The sequence below is a fragment of the Tigriopus californicus genome, chromosome 10 (genome assembly GCF_007210705.1).
Source record: "Tigriopus californicus strain San Diego chromosome 10, Tcal_SD_v2.1, whole genome shotgun sequence".
Taxonomy (NCBI): domain Eukaryota; kingdom Metazoa; phylum Arthropoda; class Copepoda; order Harpacticoida; family Harpacticidae; genus Tigriopus; species Tigriopus californicus.
This window is the reverse complement of record NC_081449.1, coordinates 11001171-11025548: the sequence shown is the minus strand read 5'-3', so window position 1 is coordinate 11025548 and position 24378 is coordinate 11001171. Positions and strand designations below refer to the sequence as shown.

The following is a 24378-nucleotide window of genomic DNA, read 5'->3' as shown; positions in this document are numbered from 1 at the left end:
AACTGGGGCACTTCGCCGGAGCCGGAATCGGGGGCCAATTTACCGGCCAACATGCGAATGAACGTGGTCTTGCCCGTTCCATTTTCGCCCAACATGACCAAGATTTCAGAGTCCGAGAACTGTCCCGCCTCCACTTCCAACCTTTGGAAAGAGAAGAAGATGGCCATGAGTATTCAATATTCAAACGGAGACGAATAACAAGACCAACCAACCACTTACTTGAAACTACCCATGGTTTTACCCATAAGCGGATAGTCGTAGCGAGTCATGCGCTTCACTTCTTCACTGGTAGCGGTTTCAGACACCTTGAACACGAGCGACTCATCGCGAAATCGCAAATTCTCCGTGGGTACGAACCCATCCAAGAAGATGTTGATGCCCTCGCGCACTGACGAGGGCAAGGTGACCACGCCATAGGCGCCGGGCACGCCGTACAGACAGCACACGTAGTCGGACAAGTAGTCTAACACGGCCAGATCGTGCTCAACCACTATGACGTAAGTGTGCGGCAACATGAGGTTGCGAATGGCCCGAGCCGCATTCAATCGCTGCTTGACATCCAGGTAGGACGAAGGCTCGTCGAACATGAAAATGTCCGCTTTCTGAATGCACACCAGGGCTATGGCAAAACGTTGCAATTCACCGCCCGACAACTCGTCCACATTGCGGGTTTTAACCCGCATAAGATCCAGGACTTGGCAAATCTCGTCCTGGTTCTTCATTTCGTCCTTCTTGTCCAATAGACTCTGAACCGAACCCTTGACAGCCCTTGGGATCTGATCTACGTACTGCGGCTTGAGCACGGGCTTGAGGTCGTCCTCGAGCAACTTGGTGAAATAATTCTGGAGCTCAGATCCGCGGAAATAGGCCAGGATCTCGGTCCAATCGGGCGGCTCACTGAATCGGCCCAAGTTGGGTTTCTGTTTGCCGGCCAATATCTTGAGGGCCGTCGACTTCCCGATGCCATTGGTCCCGACCAAGCCCAGCACCACCCCGGGGCGGGGCACGGGCAGTCGATGCAGCTTGAACGAGTTGGCCGAATATCGGTGAGTGGTCTCTTTTTCCAAGTTTGAGGGTAAATTGATGATGTTGATGGCGTCGAAGGGGCATTTCTTGACGCAAATGCCGCATCCGATGCACAACTCCTCGGAGATGTTGGCAATCTTGGAATTGGGCGAGACCTCGATACACAATTTGCCCATGCGAACCACGGGACACGATTTCTTGCATTCTTGCCGGCATCGCTTGGGTTTGCAACGATCATTGTTCACGATGGCGATACGGGTGAGCGTATCACCCTCATCCGCCTCCTTCCTTTTACTCTTGGGCGGCATCTTGCCGTCTCCGGGCCTTAAACACACCCACACAAACACACGAGGACCGCCGACTAGGACAGACAGTAGGATAGAAACTTTTGTGAGTACGTAGATGATGGATGGATGGATGGCCTTGCCACCTGGAACGCTCTTCGTGGACAAGCTAGGCAGAAAGAGGGAAGCCCAAGAACCAAAGCACCATGTGTTGAAATCCCAGTACGTAAACAAAGGTGACCAAACACTAGCACATTCCATGGGCTCTTGAAGTAGTGGACGTGGCAAGACATTGTAAAACTCATGCTAGAATCCAAATAAAGGACTCAATCACTATTAGAAAGTGAAAAGTATCCCAATAGACATAGTTGATGTACCCTATTTCATGATAGGATTAGTCAAAGAAAATGGCTAAATTTTGAACACCTCACCTTCAGATAGATGAATTCCTCATGGCCGGGAAACGTCACTCCCGGCAGGTCAAGCTAGGCTGAAAAGGCTCGGGCCTCGGTCGAAACGGGTGATTCCGGAAAAAGAGGAGCCCATCACAGCCTCTCAGCTTGAGTCGGCGCAATATCATGCAACCTCATCAACTGCCATCATAGAGCTCTAAAATATTGATGACACATGTGCACTTTTTTTTCCATTCAAGTCTACTGTGATTAAAATGAGTGTCACAATTGATATTAAATTATCATTGGCCTGGGTGATATTTTTTTCTGCCTTATTCGTGTTGGCAAATCAGCCAGGAATTACCAGAAGCATAATCGTGTCAATCGGGGTCGATACCAACCTTCCTAAATAAATGTGTGGAAGTACTTCAGTTCTAACCTGATACATGAATGAGGCTTTCTGAACAAGAATCATTCATGCTCCTTAGCAGCGGTGGTTTCAATTATTCTATTATAGAACTCTAGTTTGAAGCACTGTTCTATATCAGCTGTTCTTACCATTTTATCAACAATAACAAACCCATGCGTTGCTATTAATTCATCTATCGATCTATCCATTGCTGGCGTTGAGCAGTCTCAAGTTTCATCCCAGAAGACTGGTTCTAAACTTATCATGCCTCGACTCCGGCCCAAACGTAAAGGTCTCCAGGCCCAAATTGACAATGTGGTGGCGCCCAAGTTAAGGGACAATTTAGCCGATATTGAGGAGGATGAAGCCGTGAGTAAAGCCAAAGTGGTGGGCCAGGCTTCCGATTCGGGTGATGGCTCCTCAGGATCTGATTTAGAGGAGGCGGACTTTGATTATGAGTTTGCCCAAGCCCCAAGTTCGCTTCGACGCAAAGCAGCGCCGAGTTTAGCTCAATTGGACCCTAAATATCGCGGTCTGAAGGTCTCGCGTCGGGCCTTGAAGCAAGGCCGGGGGGATGGTCAATCGACTTTGACGGTGGATGAAAAAGAACACGATCAAGCTGACTGGGGACACATGTTTGATGAGTCTGGCGAGGACGAAGGCGAGGACGAAGACGAAGAAGAGGAAGGAAAGCCTGATGAAAGCGAAGAGGACCAAGATGGAGAAGATCAGGACGAAGAGGAAGGAGGAGGAGGAGGAGGAGGCTTCACTTTCGATCAGGACATGGATTTTAATAAATTCGGATCCATGATGGATTATGAAGATAAAAATGTTGAGGACAAGGATGACCTGGAGGAAGACGACGACGATAAAGAAGAAAATGACTCGGACAAAGACAGTGACGAAGAAGAACTAGATGATGACAATGACGAAGACGATAATGAAGACCTCGAAGAGGAGAATAAGCCCTCAGGTCCGATCAGTACCATGTCGAGCCAAAACTTAGACAAAGAGGTGGCCAAAGGACGAGCCATTCAGAATCAAATGAAGATCTGGGAAAGCTTGCTCGAGGTTCGAATCCAGTTGCAAAAGGCATTAGGAAAGATAAACCAATATCCTCAACCCTCGTCTTGGCCCTTGTTCCAAGCGGCGGGCGACGATCAGTACCGAGAAGACATCCACGCCACTCAAAAATGTCTCGATGGGGTCATGGATGAAATATTATATTTGGAAGATGAGATCATTCAAAACAATCCAAACGCATGCCAAGCTTTGAAGCGACCCATTAGCCAAGAGAATAATGATGACCCGACCAGTGTTGAACCCAAACCCAAGATGTCCAAGCAGGATCGAGACTTGCAAGTTAGGTTTGAGCGTCTCATCCCCATGCGCAACGAAGTTATAGAGAAGTGGAATGACAAGACCCGATTGGCCTCGGGCGTGGTAAAGAGTAAATCCTTTGCCGGCTTCGAAACATCCACTCTCAAGCAAATCGAACACTTGCTTCTAGACAAACCCAGATTGATCAAGCGAACACAGGTCCGGCGATCGGCTTACCAGATTTTGGGTACGTCTCCCGATGAGTCTCATGACTCAGCGGACATTGACAAAGGTCATCCATCGAATGTGGAGATTTTTGATGACGACGACTTTTATCATCAGTTGTTGAAAGAATTCATCGATCGCAAAGCCTCAAGTGTTACTGATCCGCATCAATTAGGCCAACACTGGCTTCAAATCCAAAAGATGCGGTCCAAAATGAAACGCAAAGTCGACACCAAGGCCAGTAAAGGTCGGAAAACTAGATATGACATTCATGCCAAGCTTGTCAACTTCATGGCTCCCATCTACACGCAATCATGGAAGGACGAGTCCAAAAATGAACTCTATGCCTCTCTGTTTGGAGCTAAAAATGGCCCATCCAAGTTATTGAAAGAGTAATTATATGCATCATACTTTGGAGAATAAAAGAAGCGCTGATATCAATTTTGCCGCTCGAGTTTGTTGTTGAAACATCAAGGCAGTTGTAACGAAATTACATACAGTGATTTGTTACTTTTTTCGAAAAAGGAACAGTAATTCCAATTTAAGAATGGTGTGATTGTAAAGCACCAAAAGAACCAAAAACTACTCCTGACTCGTTCCTTATGCGATATTCAAGGCAGCATTTACTTTTTTTCTTTCGTTTTTCTCCAAACTGAACAAAGATCTTTTTTCAGCATGATGGCAAAATTTATAATTTATTTTCTGGGAACTTAAAGGCTCCTGGGGCGTGAAGAAGCTTTTGAGGCAAAATTCCCTCCAGTAAAAAATGATTCACACTTACAGGGAAAGTGGATCTTCTTGGATTCTACCTCTTTGGAGGAATTTACAAGTTAAAGAAAACCTTTTTTTTCAGTCTTATTCCTCATTAGGTAAAGAAATTCTATTCATCAGGCCTTTAATTATTTAAAGGAGACGTTTTAGTACGGACTCCTCCATACAATTCTCAAAATTTAGTGCATACTAAATCATCAAGGTCCTGAAACCTTAATCTAAGATGAATGAAATGAATTATTTGTCTAACAAGTATCAAAAAATGAGAAATAATGCAAGAAACACAATCAGGCTCTAAAAAAGGTAATATTGAGCCTGAATTATATATCAGTTTTAGTCGAAATATGGACTCTTTGGGTGGCAAAGTCAAAGTAAATGTTCATACGAGAAATTGATCAAAATTGGACTGATTTTGTTTAGTAAATACCGCCAAACAGTCGGGAAACTGCTTGTTTGTTTGTTCGGAGTCAGATGACAGCTCTCTCACTCGACCTGCCATCTGATGATGGGTGTCAAAATTAAAGGATATTCCCGCTTCATTGTCACAACCAAACGTACAACATTAATTATTACCTCACCCTCGGGAATGATCGCAAGTTCGCCCATTTAAGGTGCTAAGGCAGCAACTTATGCTTTAATTTAAATACCGCAAAGAAGCTTGGACTTGACTAGCCTGGGTTGGAACCAGGATTCGCTCATTGGAAAGCCAATGCTCTACCAATACAGTACCGCAGCTAGCCGTAGTACAGGAGCTAGTAATCTTTCCACTAACAACCTCTGGTTTAGGTGTCTTATAGAGTTATTAATGATGAAACAAGTTATTTTGTCGAAATATGGCAACGACCATGGGCTTTGTTTGGAAACCTTCCCAACAGGGAGTCAGTTGCTTCTAAAAAGAGGTCGCACGTTTGCATTGCATAATAGGGCAAAGCTTGGAATGATTTATGACAAATTTGATTCACCATGGATTTAAACAACTCATTCCACAGGGTTAAGAGTGTATTTTGTCAATACAATGGTATTATTGTTATTTATCAATAAAATGTAGTTGACACACTGATCTTTTGCATGCAGTCAGTCTCAAGTTGGACTAAAACACTTCAAAAAAAAAGTACAACCACATTTAACAAATTATATTGTTAGGTAAACGGGACTGGTTTCTTGATAGACACAGGAAGCTCACATGCGATAATGTTTATCTGAATAATCTAATGAAATACTATAGCAATCAAATCTTATGAAAAAATGGGTTCAGAAAGGATTTAGAAAGTAACAAAATAGAAGTAACAATCTACCATGCCATATCCATGAATCAGCTTGTCTTCAAGTAAAATTTGGAAGTGTTCTTGAAGAAAGTATTTGATGATTCTTGTCATGATAGAACTCTTTCGTATTCCGCACATCAGTTAAAAATATGTTTGGCAACTTTTTAGTTCTACTGATCGTTAACATTTTTGAAGTGGAGCCACTTGTCAAACCTTGCGCGTCTCTCAATCCAGGGCCCCCTCTTCAACCTAAAAAGAACAATCATTTCGAACCTATACTCATGAGGAATTGAGATGTCAGTCATGTTATACCATCAGGGCCAAGATAATTCGAAAGCGTCAACTTCTTGAACGCCCGAGAATCTTTATGATGGCCTCTAAACCATCTGTGACTTTTTTGATGAAAATCTGATATCTCCTACACTGCTCACTTTATTCTATCTACGCAGATGAATACATCACGCGATCCTAAGATCAAACCAAATAAACGAAGCTGACCAAATGTAGGTCCAAAATATGTTCTAGGGAACTCAGATGAGACGGCCAAAGTTATGCTGCAGTGACAATCACATAAGAGTCGTAATTTTGGCCCACTCTTGGTCAGGTAAAAGACCCTTGGAAAGAGGCTCGGGATTCTGGCTTTTTCAGCTTTTTCAAGTATTTTTTGGTCACCTCAATTGGAACTCGTTCCCATTCAATCGTTGAGGGTAAACGTTATTCTCCACCGATTAGTTGGCGGTGCTACTTTTTTAAATCTCAACCTGACCTAATCAAACCTAATCAAACTTTACCTAACCTAACCCAACCTAACCTAACACGATATTGATATCCCTTAAAGTCTTTATCTAAAGCTTTTAACATTTTGCCACAAATTTAAAAATAAGCACCGTCAACTAATCGGTGGAGAATAACGTTTATCATCGTTGAGTCATTCATTGATGTCCTATACTTGAAGCCTTGACTTGTACTGATGTGATCAATCTGCCTGCGCCTCAAACTTTCAAACCAGCACTGCCAAGTTTGATCCAAACTGGATTGTTTTTGGTTAGAAAATGTAATTTCCCGTTATCTTCAAAAATCCAGCTTGGATCAAACTTGGCAGTGCTGGTTTGAAAGTTTGAGGCGCAGGCAGATTAATCACATCAATATTGACTTGAAGAGAGGCTACGAACGGAACAATATCTGACCCAATTTATAAAGCTTCTGTGGGAGGTAAGGCAATCAGGTTCAACAACCAGAAGTCAGGCAGAACCCTGAGGTTGAGCTCAGGCCCAATGGACGTGGACAAGAATCAGACCTCGCTCAAGTCGGGGGAAGCCCGAGAAGGATTTCGAGATGGATCTCTCGCTTTAAGGAGTAATATCCAAAGAGTATTTCAAGATTTATTTCAATCCAGGCAAAATTGGCGAACGAAGTGCCAAAGCAGTTCAGCCAAAATCGAGATACTTGAAACTCATGCCAAGGAAGATCAGGCTAGACTGGACGAGGTTTTGGCCGAAAAGTTGAGTCTGGAGCAACGTTTGGTCAAAGTGGAACAAAATCTTCAGTCGAGTTTGGAATTGAAGCTGGAAATCGAGGAACTTTCGGCTGACATAGTCGAACTGAAAAAAGAGCTTACGGACAAAGAGACGGAAAGGCGTCAAATGGAACGAGATACTAAGGAGTTGTTGGAACAGGAGTGGACTAAAGCTCAAGAGTTGGAGGAAGCCTGGACTCAGCGATTCGAAACTGAGGTTCAAATCTTGAAAGACCAACATCGGGAGACAATCCAAGCCATTCAAGATGAGCATGAGAACGATCTTAGTAATTTAGAGTGCCATTGGAAGACACAAATGACTGCTAAAGAGCAAAGTATTGAGAAATTACAACGCTCATTCCAGGACAAGTTTCAGAGGATTGAAAACGAATTGGCTCGTGCCAAAAGAACCATCTTGAGCGTCCAAGGCGCCCAAGGGGATCCTGAACAAGTGATCTCGAGGAAAGTCAACCAGGCAAAAACAATGTACGAAGCTAAACTAATGATCATGGAGAAGAATATCAAGTCCACGTATGAGGATAAGATTTCCGTTTTGGAAAGAGATTTAGTTAGATTCAAACAAGACCGGGACCGAGAGTGTAATTCCGACCCAGCTAAAAGTCCCGGAGATATGGGGACTCCAAACAGAGTCAAGTCAGGAAGTGTCAAGCCGGTTGGAGGCTCCATATTGTTTTCTTCGCCAAAACCTATGACTGAGAAATCGGATTTTTCCGGAGAATCCCCATTTCGTCCTAATGCACTACGGAACGCCTCATTAATCCGCACCAGCTCTTCCAATCTGATTCATCCGGCATTTGAAGAACCTACAGCTAAAAAGAAACGAGTATCTTTCAATGCGACTACGAAATTTGTTGAGCGAGTGTCTTCCATGAATTCGTTGAAGAAATCGGCTCTACCGGCATGGAAGAACAAGCTCAAGTCAAACTTAATCGAGTCAGGGTCAGCCACGAAATCTGCTGGGAAATCTCCAGCTCCAAGGCACAAATTGTATTCAGCCAGTAACAGTGATCTAGAATCGTTCTGATTTCTTCTGGAGACATATTTTATGGGGATTAAGCTAAACTTCAAATTACCTCCACGGAAGGGTGAGTGCAGAATTTTTTGTGTCGGTCTCAGCGAAAGTTCAATTGATTAAACAAATTTCGTTGTTCGATAAAGAATGAGTGCAAGTCGTGATGTATCTCAATTCCGAACTCGTTACTTCACTAATTGCTATTTCCCATCGAGTGCCTGGCTGACCTAGTGGCTATTCCATCATGTTGAATAATGCTTTAAAACCAATTGTCCTGCATCCTGGAACGTGCGTTCATGCTTGCGTGCGTGCGTAAGTGCGTCAATTCGGTATTACGCAAGTTGTTACGCTTGTGATTTTGCAAGCGTTTCTGTCGTCGCACTTCCCCTCCACCTTCTACTAATACGTTGTAAGCCTGTATGTGTACATATGGACACAATGTGGTGGTCATCATTGGTTCCATATACTGTATGTATGAGCTACAGAAGAAGCACCGTCTGTCCCTCTTAATTTGAGGAGCCGAACATGACAAGAACGATTGATTTTCTCCACCTTTGCTCAGGATAATGTAGCCGGTATTCCGTGACAGAATTGTCGGGTTGGCTGGTTGAGAGTCAGGTCAGTGATACGAATGTCTCTTACCGCCTGAATCTGATTGCACAAGCTAGTTGACAGTCTGGATAAATCATGGATAAATCGGTCTTCATTTCATAAGAAGGAATCCATAATCAACATTAATTATAGCGAGGACATGCACACTAGGACAGGAGAACCATACAATAATGATGATGATGTTTTTTTATGGCAGACAAGAGACAAAGAAGGTTATAAAGAGATCTTTAGGATCCTCAACAGGTATGGATCAGAAGAAGACGGTTTACAATGTAGTTGACCCTGGGAGTTGCAGGGCAAAATCTTGCATCATTTCTCGCGCACTTTCAACAATTCTTCACAATGCCTTTTCAGGCTTTCACACAAATGAAGAAAACATATTTCTCACGTTTGGATGGGAACAAACAGAGCTCTTTCAGAACGTCGTCGTTCGCGCAATCCTCTTCGCTTTCAGTTTAATTGAATGAAGCATTTCACACTATTTTTCTGTCTCCCTTCGTCTCCCAAGAGAGCAAAATTTCAACTCGCACTAAAACTTGAAGAGCTTTGGAGTTTTGGGAGGCTTCAGCAAACCTGGTTTGATTGTCTTTTCAAGCGATTCCAAGCTTGATTGGGCATCGTCTTTCAGCTCAATGACGTTTTCCACGATCTGAATCACTCCATTGGCAGCTGGGATGTCCATATCACTGATATTAGCACCATCCAATTTGACGCGATCTGAAAAGAGTACACAAGTACAACCAAATCATCTCGATTGCAAACGAAATGATGTGGCACAACGAGTCTGCTTACGGGGGGTATTCAAAACAATTCCCTTCTTTTTCAATCGGCAAGGAATATCTTATTTCAAGGTTATTTTCCCACGTAATTTGTTCGAAGGGTACGACATAATGTGAAGGAACTTTTCCCACTTTTGGCTCGCGTTTAGAACGATTGAAACTCAAAGGAGCAATTTCAAGCGGGAATTCCGCGCTAATGTATCATCTTTCAACCCACCCTCCTTCTGTGATTGTGGTCATTTCGAAATTTTATTTGGAAAAATGATGATGATCAGGACAAAGTGTGAGGATGGGATTGTAATCAAATTTGTGATTGTCTCAAACAAATGGTGGGACCACACTTACCTCTCCTTGAAAATAGATTGAGTTTATTCCCATTGGCCATATCAATCACTTGGTGAGGCTTTAATCCCGCGCTGAACACACTTCGATTGATGAGATGATTGAGAACCAGACGATTCAGCTTCTTTGGATCTTGGATAAGAGCCTCCAATTCTGACATAGGCAAATTCATAAAGGCTTCATTCGTGGGAGCGAATATCGTCCAAGGGCCAGCTACAAAAACGATACGACTCACATTGCAATATTCCATCAAATGCAAGAGGTTAATCAGTTGTGTAAGCTCACTTGAGAAATCTGAAATCTCCTGGTCAAGTTTTGTGGCTTTGAGAGCCTTCAATAACGTGGTAAATCGCCCCTCTGGGTCAGATTTCAATGTCTGAATGATGTTTTGTGTGGCTGGCGGAAACAGAACTCGGTCAATGAGATGAATGACACCGTTGGATGCTTCCATATCTGTTTTCTGAATGATCCCGCCGTTGATTGTTTTCACCTGAAGAAAAGAGAGCGTCAAACATTTCAACATCAATGTCAACGTTTGATGACGAAAATGACGATGGCAAAAATCGATCTCAATTGCTATTGCAGCCCGCATATAAAAAAAAGGAAAATAACAGGGCAGTAATATACGCATTAACGGATACAGTCATGCTTCAAGGATTCCAACCTAGTTCGAAGAAGTTCAGGATCAATGTCACGTGAAATACAAAATCACTTTGTTGTGGTGAAAATTGCTGCCATTGTTCTCATGATCGCCGTAAACCTTTTCGAGGGTTAAAGTAATGGTTATGATGACGAGTGCTCTAATTGGGGGTCCTCTTGATCTAGGACGATTTCCGATTCCTTCAATTCAAGGCTGGACAGGCATTTTTTTCAATGGAAATGTCCATTTTCTCTTCTTGTAAAATTCCAACTGGTTGATACACTCTGACAAGACATTCGGGTTTTTCACCAGAAGGGGGTCCTCCTTTAAAAAAAAAAGGATTTTTCTCCAGATTTCTCTGGGAGAAATGATTTCTCAAAAAATAAATCGTTTCTCATTATCTCCAACGAAAAAGTGCACTACAACTAAGTTTCCTTTGAGAAGAAACGTGAAAGACGCTCACCAATATTTCCTTCCAATCTTGACTCTCCGTCAAATACAAATTTGATCTAAGTTTACTGCCACTTAAGGAGGTGCCAACCAAATCATCTTCCAGGTCACGTCCCAAGACCAGACCTTTAACCACGTGATTCTGGACAATCTGCAACAAAAATGAACTCTTTCAGGAAAACACGACATATGGCCAAAAAAACTGGTCCGTACCCTAATCAGTTCTGCCTTGTTGGTTTTCAAAGCCTCCAAAGCGGCTGACACGCCTCTTTCATGATAGTTGTTGAGGAAGTCGTTAAAAGCTTTGTCAGAAGGAGCAAACATCGTGTAGGGTCCTGGACCACTCAGTCGTACTTCCATCCCAGCTTCAGAAATCAATCCAGCCATCACAGTGAGACCATTTGCTAAGAGAACCTTGGGCAGGGGATCAGAACCAAGGCCCGTGTATTCGTATTCCAAGTCGTCCCCAGGATCACTCCGAGAGGTCACGTGGTCGAGTTGAGGAGCTGGAGTGGTTCGACGGGTCGCAGAAATCACAGAGGAGGGTTGTCGATAAGGTTTAGGAGGAGAATAGATCTGAGGCGATGAAGGACGGGATTGTTCGATCTTAGGACCTAAAGGTTGGGTCGGAGCATGAGGCTGCAGTTTTAGAACAGTTGGACGAGTTGCAAACTCAATTGTTTGGAGCTCAGCCGTTGATGCTGGTCGAGGCAAGGAGGACGGAACTTGGAGAAACTCGAAATTGGATCCGATATCAGTCCGGAACGGATTAGGCATATCACTTGGAAAATCGAGAGTGTCTTCGGTAGTTCTCAAACCTGGCCTAGCCTGGAGTTTCGGTTGTTGACTGGGAACGTTTCTTGGTTGATTTCTGAACTCAGAATTCAGCTTCAAGATATTTGGGGTCATGGAAGGAAGGGTGAATGTCGGCAAGTTGTTGATTGGGTTCTTTTTGTAAGGTTTAGGCGTTACGATCTTGGGAGGAGATTTGTATTTTTTGTATGTTTTTGAACTCTTTGGACGCTTTGGCGGTCCTTCCACATCAGTTATGTCGATAGGTTCATACCTGGTTTTGGCCTTGAGGTAAGAATTTTCCTTCAGGATTTGAATGGAATTACGATATTGGTTTAAGGTTTCCTCTCTAGACTGAGGTGAGTTCACTTTTGTGTAGGTATGAACGCTGGGCTGAGGTTCTAAGGCAGATGGAAATTTCTCTCTATTATTCGGCTTTCGTTGGTCCGAATCTGAACCGGATGGAACTGCGAAAAACGAAGGGAAGGAGGTATCCTTATAGGTGCTGATTGGCTGTGAGCTTAAGAATGGCGGGACCTTTTGAGATTGAACATCAAGGGCTTGAGATCCTGCACTTGGGGACTTTGATTTGGAACGAGTGAACGGATTGTCCGCTGGAATACCGCTGCCAACTTCTTCTTTCTTGATCTCAATAAACCCTCTCTGACCAGGATCTCGGACAAGAATGAAATCGTCCTCGCTCTCTCTATCGTCGTTATCGTAGTCTTTGAATTGTTTATATGTGGTTGGACGAGTTGGCTTGGAACTTTGGATCTTCTCGGGGTCCAAAAGTGTGTATGTGAATTGAGGCAGTTTCGTCGGTTTTATTGGTGGTTCCAATATTTTGTAAGTGAATTTGGGGATCTCTGTCGGCTTTGAAACATCCTCTAAATTTAAAGAGACTTTGCCCAAAGTTTTATCTTGTGCAGAATTTCTTGAGAAATGTAATTTGTTTGTTTCCAGTTTGCTATCGAAAAGCCTTTCCCTTTGACTTTCATTCAAAGGCTTGTAATAGGATTCCTTTGCCTCCGGTGAGTTTTGGGGTTCGTATACCGATGGCCTATGGGGCACAGTGTAAGTTCGAGAAGTTGTCGAGTCGAATTTCTCTGCTTCTTTATTGCTGAACGGTTTGGACCAATCTGTGGGGATGATGTTTGGAATCTCTCTCAGCTCCATTCTAAATCGCTCTTCGTCAATGGGTTTATTGTAACTATGTCGCTCGAAACTAAATTTGGTCGGTTTTGTGGGCGAGGACTGACCTGTTTTCTCGTCGTTGTCATCGCGTTTTGGCTGGACTTGAACTCGATTGAGTTTAGTTTCTCGCTCTTTGAGTGACGTTTCAAATCGATCGAAATTGGGGATGGAAAAGTCTCGTAGTTTGTCAATGGTTGGATTCGGAATCTTTGGTTTGATAGTGGACAATCTTTGACGTCCCCTTTTAGGGTTTACTCTTCTGATGTCTTTTCGAGATATAGTTGCTTCGCGATCACCATTGGCAGGGAAATCCACCTCCAAAAAGAGATTGGGCGATTCGATCCTATATCCGTCGGGTGCTCTTGTCACCACACTAGCCCCAACGGAGAACTTCTGCTCTTTCGATCTTGTCAATTTGGGTCGCGAATATCTGCGCCTGGGAAAGAAGGGCTTCCTTCTGGACTTCATCCTGTCAAGGCTGGTCCCAAATTTCCTTTCTTCCTTTTGAGTCGCGTTTTTGAGCTCTTTGATTTTGTTCATCACTTGAAATGAAGCGTCCTCGGTGGAATCCTCCACATTCTCACGAAGAGTAGGGCGTTCAGTCTTATTAAAAACGCCTGACTTCTGCTTCCCGGGAACAAATGCTGGCAAGGCGGGGAAAGGAGGTTGGTGGTTCTTCGGGTTAGGCCTCAGCCCGGGCAACTTTTGCAAATCGGGCTGCGGAGGGGATCTCGTCAAAGTAGCTCTAGTGGAAGGTAGTTGCTTCACTACAGGTTGAGTAATTTCTCGAACGGGCAATTCAGTGGTACGGTACGAATACTTTCGAACCGAATCCTGTCGAATCGAATCAGACACCAGGTTGGGGACCCTGGTGGGATGCCGGAAAAGGTTGAAGGTATCGCCTCTCAAGGCTTTGGGGAAGTCTCTCACAATCTGGAAAGTGGAGGGCGTGGGACTGGGACCCAATTTCTTGGGTCTGCTTCCGTCTTTGTTGGACATGTACCTTAGATCTTGATACTCGTTAGTAAAATCGGGACGGAATGTGGTGACAACAGGTGTGGTTTTCTCCGGAGGGTCCTTTTGAAATTTGGAACCAAAGTGGGAATAACTCAATGTCACATTTCTGTGCTTGGGTAGAGGCGTGGCTTGTTCTGGATGAAATAATCCATCTGGGGAGGTTTTTGACTGAGCCATAATTGATACGAGAGGACTATCAGTAACCTTTGGTTTGCCAGGAATTTGGTTATGAGGCAGAAATTTGTAGCTATACTTTGTAATGGAATCTTGTGAAGATTGGTCCATATCATCTGCCAAGTAATTTGACAATGACACCCTTGTCTCGCTCTCAGTCGTGCTTGAGTCAAAGTAGTTGTGAGCATTGAACTGGTTTCTTCTTAGTGGAGGAATGGTCGGCCCTTGCCATTTCGATTTGGATTCTAGAGCATTTGTTGGAACAATGCCATGTCCGTTAAAAAATGTCGAAGAAACCACCCTAGGCGTGGTCGACTGATATTGTGGGACATTGTAACGGGTATGCCCAGTTGATGCATACGGCGCAGGATCAGCTTGCTTAATGAGATCAGTGGGTGAGAGGGTGGTTGGCAATTGTCGCACAAGCCGATTCGTTGGCTCCGTTGATATGCCATTGTCGTCTTGTGTTGTAGAGATTGTGTCAAGATTCTCAATATGCACTCTATGGCGATGGCGATGGCGAGTCGGTTGTCTGCTTGATTTTGAAGTGCCCTCCGTGTGGTTAATCTTATTGTTAGCCTTCACACTCCGAATGATACTTTCACCCCAATCTCTGATCAATTCTTCCATATCATTATCATTATCATCGTCAACGTCATTGTCCTCTTTCTCCCGACTCGGGTCATTTTCCTCACTTGATTTCGGCTCCAGTTTTCTGTTGGCTTCATGACGCTTGAAACCATTCAGATCATCGTCGTTTTGATGGCTAATAGTCTGGCCATCATTGTCACTCTCATCCTCCCAATTGTCTGTACTTGATCGAGGTGCGCTCATTAAGACACTTTTGTTACTTGTAATTGTGGTGGTGGTGGGAGTTCCAGTGATTGGAGTGAAGATTTCACTTTCATCTGAGTCCGGCTCAGCCTCAAGCAAATCATCCATATGGATTCGCTCCGATTGAAATCCAAGCTCTTCCAAGTCAGAGAGAGCAGGATCAAATATGGCAGTATCTTCTATTAAAGCAGGAACTTGAGATGGAAGGGGCCGCGATTTGAATGAGGGACGCACTGTGGGACGAAATGTGGTCGTAATGTGGTAACTTGGTCTAGAGGTCTTGGCAATAGTCGTGAAGGGGCGGAATGTGGCCGTAAATGTCCTGGTCTCGAAACTCTTCGACTCGATGCCGTTTGGTTCCGCTTCAGTGGGAGAAAGCTTCAAGCCATAATTGATGGTGGGTGGGGTAGGTTCCAGAGTTTGCAACAAATGTAGCTTGGGACGACTTGGATTGGTTCTTGTGGTAAACCGATTGCCTGTCTCTGATCCACTTTCAGTCGTAGGGTTAACTTCTAAGCTGTCCCGTCTAATAATAGAATCTTCATCTGAAGTAACACCAAGTGTCGTATCAAAAGTACTGCCACTTCTCTCGGTAGTAGACTTCACGTTTTCGCTCAATGTAGACTCGTCGAGATAGCCACTAATAGTGGACAAAATTGTCGTTTTGGTGGTTTGAACCGTACTTGAAGGATGCTGTTGCCGAGATTTGTAATCCTGAAGTTGTGCAAAATTCATTCCAGGTAAAGAGTCAGGCACTGTTGATAAATAATCATCGGAATTAATGGGATATACCAATTGAACTTGAGTGGCGTTTTTCCCGTGTTTGGCTGGGTCAGTGATCTCAACTACAGTGGCCTTTTCCTCCAAGGTTGAAGGCGTCTGAGGTCGAAATCTCTTCCTATCCTTCTTTGCCACTGTGGCTCTGGTTGTGGTTGAAGGATACGTTGGATACCTGCTCGATGTAGGCCGAGGAATCTTCTCAACTTGAGACTTGGACTTTAGTGGGTAACGGATGTAAGTGTTGGTTATTTAGGTACAGTAGGTTTGATTAAAGTTTGCTGAAAGTCTTACCTGCACTTTGTATCGTCTCTTTAACGCATCTCTAATGGTGGAGGGTGAATACTTGAGCGAACTCCTGGCTGTTGACGACGTTATGTCCTTTTCTGTCGTTGTTTGTGACACTGTTGGAGGTGTTGTCAGAATTTTGGGTAAAATCAAGTCTTCGTGTTTGACAACAATTTTGATAGCCTCTGGTTTGGGTAACAGCTCTTGTGAATCAACCATTTCTAGTATTTGAACTAGATACCAAGCCACAAGGAACACTTTGAAGAGCTTCTGCCAAGCACATTTTGGAGAACCCATGATTGTTCTGATAGGGTCTCAATCACTCATACAACTACCACTATTCCATGGGCTTACCGAGTTTCGCCAACAATTTTGCTACCGCTTATCTCGACGCCATCTATGAGAAGTGGTAAGGGGATGCTCTCATTAAATCGCTTCAAGACGAACCTGAGAAGATGTTTGAGAGCCAGATCGAAGATTTTCCCGTGAGCTTCTCGCTTTTGTCACGGCATTCTGTCTCCACTCAGGATGATGCCAAACTCAAATCTAACCAGCCACTCTACCACCGCTCAGTAGACCAACGTCCTGCCTTTCGGGGGATACGAGACGAGATGCCACAAAATCTACACAAAGTGCATCTTCTTCTTTTTCATAGAATTCTCACGATCTTGGCCAGGATCCACGATTATAACATTGCCAACGAGTTAATTGAAGGATACTAAAAGGCATGAAACTTCGGCTCCGGATCATCTACCTGACCGAGGGAACGTTTCCCTCCAATTTCTCATAACAGGGCAAGCGTGTCTAAGCGGCAGCCACACGTTACTCGGGAAATCAACTACGAACGGGAAATTGGCCAGCAAAGCACCGATAAAATCTGTTTTGCTGTCACTGCAGGATTCCGTGATTGTTAGTCGTCATTAAGTGCGCTTTTAATGATAAGTTATTCAAATGCTATTTCATTTACAACGAAAGCATGTAACCAACGCTAACAATCTTCATCACTTAAACAAATACAGACACTTAAAGAAAAGGAATCGTTGATAAGACCCGTGGTACTCGCGTTAATACGCGATTTTCCAAAACACAAGCCATTTTTCGATGCCTCGGGGACCAACATGAAATAGTTGGTTAGTCTTTACTTTGTTAGCATCTTAAGCTTAATGGCCTTAAAAGCGTCAATCATTTCGAATTTAGGCTACTCATTTTAAATTTCTATAATGTTCATGCACAATGAAGTCATAAAGCTCGATTCCAGTTTTACTCACATTTCGTCTGTTTAGTAGCAACCTTAAATCTGAAAAAATAAATTAGAGCTATGGCTTACGTTTTGCACAAAGTATTTAGAGCGCCCTCAACCGGCGGTTTCATTGCCTGAAAAGAACTCTTGTATTTTTGTTGGTCCCGAGGGTTTCTCTTTTCTGGATTCTTAACCAAAATGTTGTCTTTATAACTTTATTTTACGTGGCACCTGAGTCAATTCACGATTTTCAAAGTTTAGAAAAAAGTCATTTTTCGATTTATTTTTTCTTCAAAATGGTAAGTATCGGCCGCTCGTAAAGTCCTGTAACCTTTCTTAATGTCGTGCAATACAGATTTAGAACATACTTATGGATAATGTCTGCGCATCCCTAGAAAGAGGAAACTTTTACCTCTTAGATGAGACCCAATTTGGTTCGTTTTGATTGCTGATGAAAGTTCTGGAAGCTAAGAGACAATCAAACTGCTACTTGCTGGCCAAATTCAGATGAATATGAAAAAAATCCTGATTGTCTCCAGTGTGGCTCTCTGATGAGTCAAGAAATTGATGAAGACAGGTCAGGACCTCTTCTCACCCAACATTAACAGGATTTACGCCTGCAGCCTTGTCAGAGACTTTTGGCCGACTTGAAACACAATGAAGAACGAGCCACCGTGTTCTCGAATGAAAACAGTACTAAGATCTTTCATGTGGTGAGCCATCAAAATATAATTGCGATGTGCCCCCTGACAAGTTTCATTGCCTGGAATGGAACATTAAAGGAACCCGTAAGAGAAGACAGTTCTTCATTATTTTGATTAGCCTGGATGGTGGAGACCTCAAATTTTAGAAGAAAATTACCAGGCATGGTGGTTATTTTTTCTGGTTAAGCGTTTGCTCAAATGCCAAGACATATTGAGATGTTTTTTTTTTGTCAAAGAGACAAAAGGAACATTTATTGTGAAATATACATCTTTAAGAGTAGCTAAGATAAGTGTGTTAAATCACTTAAAGTACATTAAAATTTATCATTGTCAAATTATGTATTGGTACGAAATTTTATAAACTTCTATTTTGCAGATGCTTGGTTATTACAACTTCAAAGTTGCGTTTTACACCTTAAAAGATGGAAAGATGGCCTAATTATATTTCAAGTTATTTCCAAGGCATATTATTGTCTTTTTCCATGACAACCCAAGAAATATTTTTTTCCATTTTCTTTAAGATTTCTTTAAAAGCTAAAAGTAGCAAAAAAGTCGCTTAAAATTATAAAAATGTAAAATTGCCTTTCAATTTGCTTTAGTACCAAAAGCTAATCATCCTATCATGTTCATAAAATATTTGAACGATATATGTGACCGTTCAATTTTCAAATTTGTCACCTTTTGCACTAATTAATTTCTATGCACTAGCGATGTTTTTATTCAACGTTAATATAATTTTGTCAAAATTCAAGATTAAGCTTGATTAAAGTTGCAATTGGCAAGTATGGTATCACAATTGTGAAATATATTTTCATTGATTTTTTGGGCATAGAAAAAACATATTATGTTAATTGGCCATTGCTTTAAGATATAACCGAATAAATTTGTAGTCAAATTTGATGCAAATGCAATCTTTGAAAGCGTGATATCCTATCGTTTGCTAAATGGATTTGAATAGAATTGTAGTTGGAAACGCAACTAAGGTTACTCCCAACATCTATTGATTATGTTTTAAAAATACTGTCTCTCTGTAGATTTTAAGTGGATTGACATACTAATTTTATGTATTTACCCTGATGGCATTTTACAAAAGTTGTTCCTTCTGTTTCAATAACAACGAAAATCGTTACTAGAAGTCTTAGGTATGTGCACAAAAACTTTATCAGTGTTGTGAGTACCACCGTGCAGGGCGTTTGATTTCAAACATAATAAAAAGAAATAAAATCTTAAAACCTTTGCTCATTAGTTATTTTTTTTTGCAAATTTTGTTTCATGTTGTCATTTGAACTGTTTTTTTGCATTTAAACAGGCTTATATCTTTGCAATAGAGAAGTTTTTTTGGTGTTAAAAAATATTTCGTGCTTTTAAAGATATTTTAAAATACCTCATTTGTCATAAATAAGTAAACGTTTTCTTGAAATTGATTGCTTTATTTGATGGTCCTTTAACTAGCATAGCCTAGAAAGTCACGTTTCCATATGAAATATTCAAATTTAGACAAGTGTTGCAAAATAAAAGTTGCAGATTAAGAAACTTCAAAACTGAACTTTTCTATGATTTTTGTGGCAATTGTCCTTTTTTGAAAAAGAAGTTAAACGTCAAAAAGGAGTTTCAACTGAGCAAGAAAAAAAGTTGCTGACTGTAAGTTTTGTCCATTTGAAATCAGTTTAGGATGTATTTTGGCTCAGTTTATAGTTACGGATATATATGCTACGACCTAATATAGCATGCTCAGCATAAGAGTCAACGAATCAAATTTTACTCATTTTTCGTTTGTATGCATACATTGCATTTTAAAAAGTTAATTGAATTAGACTATTCTCAACATCCGCGACAAAGTCACCTTTAAATCAATGTTTATCAATATCCCATTCCCTTTGACAAATTGTTTCTAGCAAGTACATGAATTAAATGAAAGCTCTCAATCTACCAACCAAAGTTAAGGAGTTCATCACTCCTTTTAATCATATTTTCTATGGGCTTTATCTATTTAAGACGTCAGTGACAGTAAGCTGCTTCGACATCCTTTTCTTTCCATGTCATTAAAGAATTATGATAAAATCCGAAGATCCCGCCCAGGATTATCGATCATTTGGTCGTTTGGGCGGATTTTGGAGTACCTTGTTCATAACCCTGATCGATAAGCGCAAACCCGTTCGTTTCCCTTAAATGTAGCATCCCACTTAGTGTCAATCGGCAAACTCGCGCCCAACAAAGGCCCAACACATCGTCATCCTGACCTAGGAGCGGATCTATTTTCCAAGGCCTGACTGCCTGACCACAGCCGCCAGTATGGTGCAACGTAGAAGCTTGCTCAAGGCCAAAAGTACTCCGGGGTCCTCGAACGCCGTCAATACCCGCCAGCCCACTCCTTCTAGCTCGAGTCCCTCAGCTGATACATCCACCAATTCGTCCGGGTTTATCACCGACCCCAAGCGATCCGTGCCCAAAGGCAGGCACACCACTCAGCCCTCAGAGCCCATCCCTGGACCCAGTCGCCCATACGGTACTTCAACGCCCAAGCCGGCGTCTCGCCGTCCCAGCTTGATTCAGGCCACGCCCGTAAACCCGGTGCGACCTGTAGCGGTTGTCGCATCCAAATCCAAGACGCCTAAACGTAAGGGCGGCCAGGCGTCGAAGCGTCGTTATCGACCTGGCTTAAAGGCCTTGCAAGAGATTCGCCAATATCAAAAGAGTACCAATCTCTTGATTCCAAAATTGCCTTTTAGTCGGCTTATTCGAGATATCGCTCAGCATTTGAGTCCAAATGGCGGATTAAGGTTCCAATCCGCGGCCTTGATGGCGTTACAAGAGGCGGCAGAGGCGTTTCTGGTTTTCGTGTTCGAAGACACTCTCTTATGTTGTATTCACGCCAAACGTGTCACCATCATGACTAAGGACATGATATTGGCTCAACGAATCCGAGGCTATCATCATCATCGTTGTTGAACTCGACGCATTTTTACTAGAGCTATAACACATTAGCTCTTCTCGTTATATGTTCAATGGGTCTAGTGAGCGGTGCGGATGGGTACGCCCACTCGTCCTAGGTTTTGTATTTTACGATCTCGCCCTCTGTGACTTCAGAGGGACTTGTATTATTGTAATGAAAATTCTAGTTAACTGGAGTGATCTTCTCTTTGTATTGAAATTTGATGTCATCCGTCCCGAATAGATATTTGTTGTAAGCGTTCCCATTCTGCTTCAATCTAGTTCTATGCTTTCCGTTTTAGACCTGGCCGGAGTGCAAGGCGTTCTTGTATCGCAATCGCGACCATCCCTCCCATTCAATCAATCCAGTTACCTTAATCGAGGTTGCGTCAGTCAAACTGACGATCCCGACAACCGACGTCACGTCAGTTTGAAACATCACACCAATCCGTGTCTCCGATCTAGCCTTCGTCTCAAAGTCGCCATAAACCATGGGTATCAAGACCTTATGGCCGATCGTAGAGTGCTCTGGCGAGACTGTGGATCTCCGCCAATTGTCTGGACAAGTGTTAGCCGTAGATTTAGCGGGCTGGGTGGTTCAAAACAACCAATGCCGGGCCATGAGTCACGGGAAAGTGGCAAAACCTCATCTGCGGAACGTTTTCTTCCGCACCGCCACCCTCCTATCATTGGGTATTCGACCCGTATTTATCTTGGATGGACATGCCCCCGTGCTCAAGCGGGAGACCATGACCCAAAGGAAAGCTGCTCAAATGGGGATGAGCACTCAAGAGGTGGAGGTGAAATCCTTGAATCGTAATCGCCTCAAGGCTGTGATGAACGAATGCAAGTTTCTCCTGTCAGCCTTAGGGGTCCAATGTCTCGCGGCTCAAGGGGAGGGGGAGGCCCTCTGTGCCCAACTCAACCAGGTTGGCCTAGTAGATGGTGTGATATCCGATGATTCGGATGCCTTCTGTTACGGAGCCAAAATAGTCCTGCGGAATTTTTCAATCTCAGCTAAGAGTTTCTCCGTAGAACGATTCACGGCCAAAAAGCTGGTGAATGACTTGAGACTCTCGCGTGACCGTCTCTTGTTTATGGCCATACTCTTAGGGTGCGACTTTTGTCCGGCAGGTGTGTCCGGAGTTGGTAAAGAGAGCGTGTTGAAAATGTTTAGAGCATGGCCCGTGTCTATGGACGCTATTCGTGTGCTCCAGTATTGGATTGGGATTGAATTTCAAACTTGGACCACGTGTTCGTCCCCCAAGTATTGTCAGAATGGTCCGGAGGATCTTCATTGTGACGCATGTGAGAAGTGGCAAAACTCGGTGAGTGACGAAGATTGTCTTTGTCAGCGACTCAAGCAAGATCCGAGTCTTGTCAAAGTAGAAAATGGATTGAAGAAGAAATGCTTGCTTTTGCCCATGGATTGGTGGCGCGATGAAATGCCAAAAGTTCTGGCTGAGTTTGACGTCAAGGAGACGGTACCCACGGATCTAAGTGAGTTCACTACTTACAGTTGCCCCAAGATCAAACAGTGTCTCTCCATCATGTGCAAGAAACTCTTGTGGGTCGAAGAATACGCCATGGAAAAACTCATTCCACTTTTGACCAAATGGCAGATTGAACATTTGAGTGTGGGTGGTCGGCAAGAAGTGATCGAACCCGAAGTCTTCGTCAAAAAGCGCATTGTAAGTGGAGTATCTTGTGTTGTGATTCGATGGCGATTGATTAATGCTCAGGCCGAGGACATGGAAGGATTGCCCGAAACCTTTGAGAGTTGTGATGCAGCGGAACTTTTCAGCCAGGTGTATCCTGAATTTTATTTGAACTATGTTCAAACTACGAAACCAACCAAAAAGACCACAGTTGTGCGGAAACCTCGAGCACTTACAGTAAAAAAGACTAACAAAGAAAATGAACCCGTCACTTGCGAGGAACAAGCACAGAAGCCTATAACTCAGTTCTTTTCTCAGCAAAAACCTGTACATGTGGTCGAAACGAGACCAATTGAAGCACTGGAATCTCACAATGAGACGGAGGTTTTTGATTGTTCGGACTTGTCCTTTATTATTGACGATATCATTAACAAGGGTGCAATGAAACGGCAAGTGGTCGAGACTAGTCCCTTGAAGTCAAATGGCCTTCACTCGCCGTTGAAGACATCCACCCCGACCTCTCACAGGCCTTTAAAGAAAGAGTTAAGGTTGGTGCAACGTGCAACGACCAATCTCAGAATGCGGTCCATTCCTCATTCCCCCGTTGTTGAAGATCAAGATCCATTTGATATTGAAGACTCCTTTGATCGCATGTGCAAATAACGCTCTTAATTTGTTCAGCGCACTGCTTCAACTTCAGTTAAAGTTCAAAGCAATATCTTGGAACCAGGTTTTGTTTCATATTTCTTCATTTTCAGCCAAAAGAGCACCATGTTGCTTGCCATTAAATAAAAGCGTCAGCCGATATCGCTATCAATCCGGTATCTTTAATTGAATGCATAAAAGCATTGCAATGACATTTCAATGGCTCGGAACTACTTTTAATTCCCACCAGGTACGACTTAAATTCCCTTCTAAAAGAAACCATGCATTTCTAACACCACGTTTTCACAATTTTAATTTTCAAAGCATATAGCTTGCATTCAGATTCATAGCAAGCTTTCACAACAACCTAACTTGATCGGACTACTAAAAAATATGACCGTCAAATCGGTCTACTCTTGCTTGGTCATAGCAACTCTGAGCCATTTTTCGAATTAAAGTAATACAATAAGAAGCGCAGATCTCTTCAATTAAAGGCGGATCGTTTAGTTGTAAGGTGGTTCGTCTCAAATTTATGTTGTCAAAGGCTCATGTACGTAGTCGGCCAAGAGCAGGCCAAAATTTCCAATTTTGTGTAGTGTTTACAACATAACTTTGGCCATATCTCCCGAGTTTCCTAAGCATAGTTTTGGCCTCAAATTTGGCCAAGTTCAGCTATTCAAGAAGTATATGCTTTGAAATAGATTACAATTTCAACACGAATGCTTCGCGATGTACTTCCTTTTAGCAGACCTCCTCGATCGATCCCGCAATCAGGCCTTCAAAGGCAAAATGCAATTATCAAGCAACGCCACCCTAGGTAAATTGACCACATCCGTCGCCCGCTACTCATAACTTGTCATGGGCGACCTATCCTTCGATCGGTCATACATTTGCCGCATCTAGCCTTGGAATCTCAATCACGAAAACAATTAGTCGCATAATTTGCATCGTCTCATCGCCCTCCATAACCTAATCAACAAGAGCCTTTATAAATCCCCGTCAAGTGAAAATAATTTAGTCGGAATGATCGAAATGTCTCAAATTTAGGTGAACACGGAGG

At 42.9% G+C, this 24378-nt stretch overlaps 5 protein-coding genes across 5 annotated transcripts; 3 read left to right on the top strand and 2 right to left on the bottom strand.

Annotated features, from left to right (window-relative positions):
- Positions 1-21: 21 nt before the first annotated feature.
- Positions 22-8953, bottom strand: LOC131888996 (ATP-binding cassette sub-family E member 1-like; the record flags this gene model as incomplete). The annotated part of the gene is given in 4 exon segments (XM_059237976.1): positions 22-141; positions 220-1616; positions 1742-1919; positions 8884-8953. Coding segments are annotated over 2 exon segments (1472 nt in total), but the record flags the coding sequence as incomplete, so codon positions are not given.
- Positions 2266-4101, top strand: LOC131888999 (protein AATF-like). Its single transcript, XM_059237979.1, has one exon. It carries the CDS (start codon positions 2376-2378, stop codon positions 4050-4052), a length of 1677 nt encoding a protein of 558 aa, XP_059093962.1. The 5' UTR covers positions 2266-2375; the 3' UTR covers positions 4053-4101.
- Positions 8954-9382: 429 nt separating the features above from the next.
- On the bottom strand, positions 9383-15385 carry LOC131888993 (uncharacterized). The gene is made up of 5 exons (XM_059237973.1): positions 11278-15385; positions 11078-11215; positions 10260-10464; positions 9978-10187; positions 9383-9570 (listed from the first exon to the last, which is right to left on the bottom strand). Exons 1-5 carry the CDS (start codon positions 15181-15183, stop codon positions 9383-9385), a joined length of 4647 nt encoding a protein of 1548 aa, XP_059093956.1. The 5' UTR covers positions 15184-15385.
- A 4651-nt stretch (positions 15386-20036) lies between these two features.
- Positions 20037-21318, top strand: LOC131889006 (histone H3-like). Its single transcript, XM_059237989.1, has one exon. It carries the CDS (start codon positions 20377-20379, stop codon positions 21031-21033), a length of 657 nt encoding a protein of 218 aa, XP_059093972.1. The 5' UTR covers positions 20037-20376; the 3' UTR covers positions 21034-21318.
- Positions 21319-21460: 142 nt separating this feature from the next.
- Positions 21461-23490, top strand: LOC131888998 (flap endonuclease GEN-like). Its single transcript, XM_059237978.1, has one exon. The coding sequence runs from the start codon at positions 21507-21509 to the stop codon at positions 23334-23336; it is 1830 nt and encodes a 609-aa protein (XP_059093961.1). The 5' UTR covers positions 21461-21506; the 3' UTR covers positions 23337-23490.
- Positions 23491-24378: the final 888 nt, after the last annotated feature.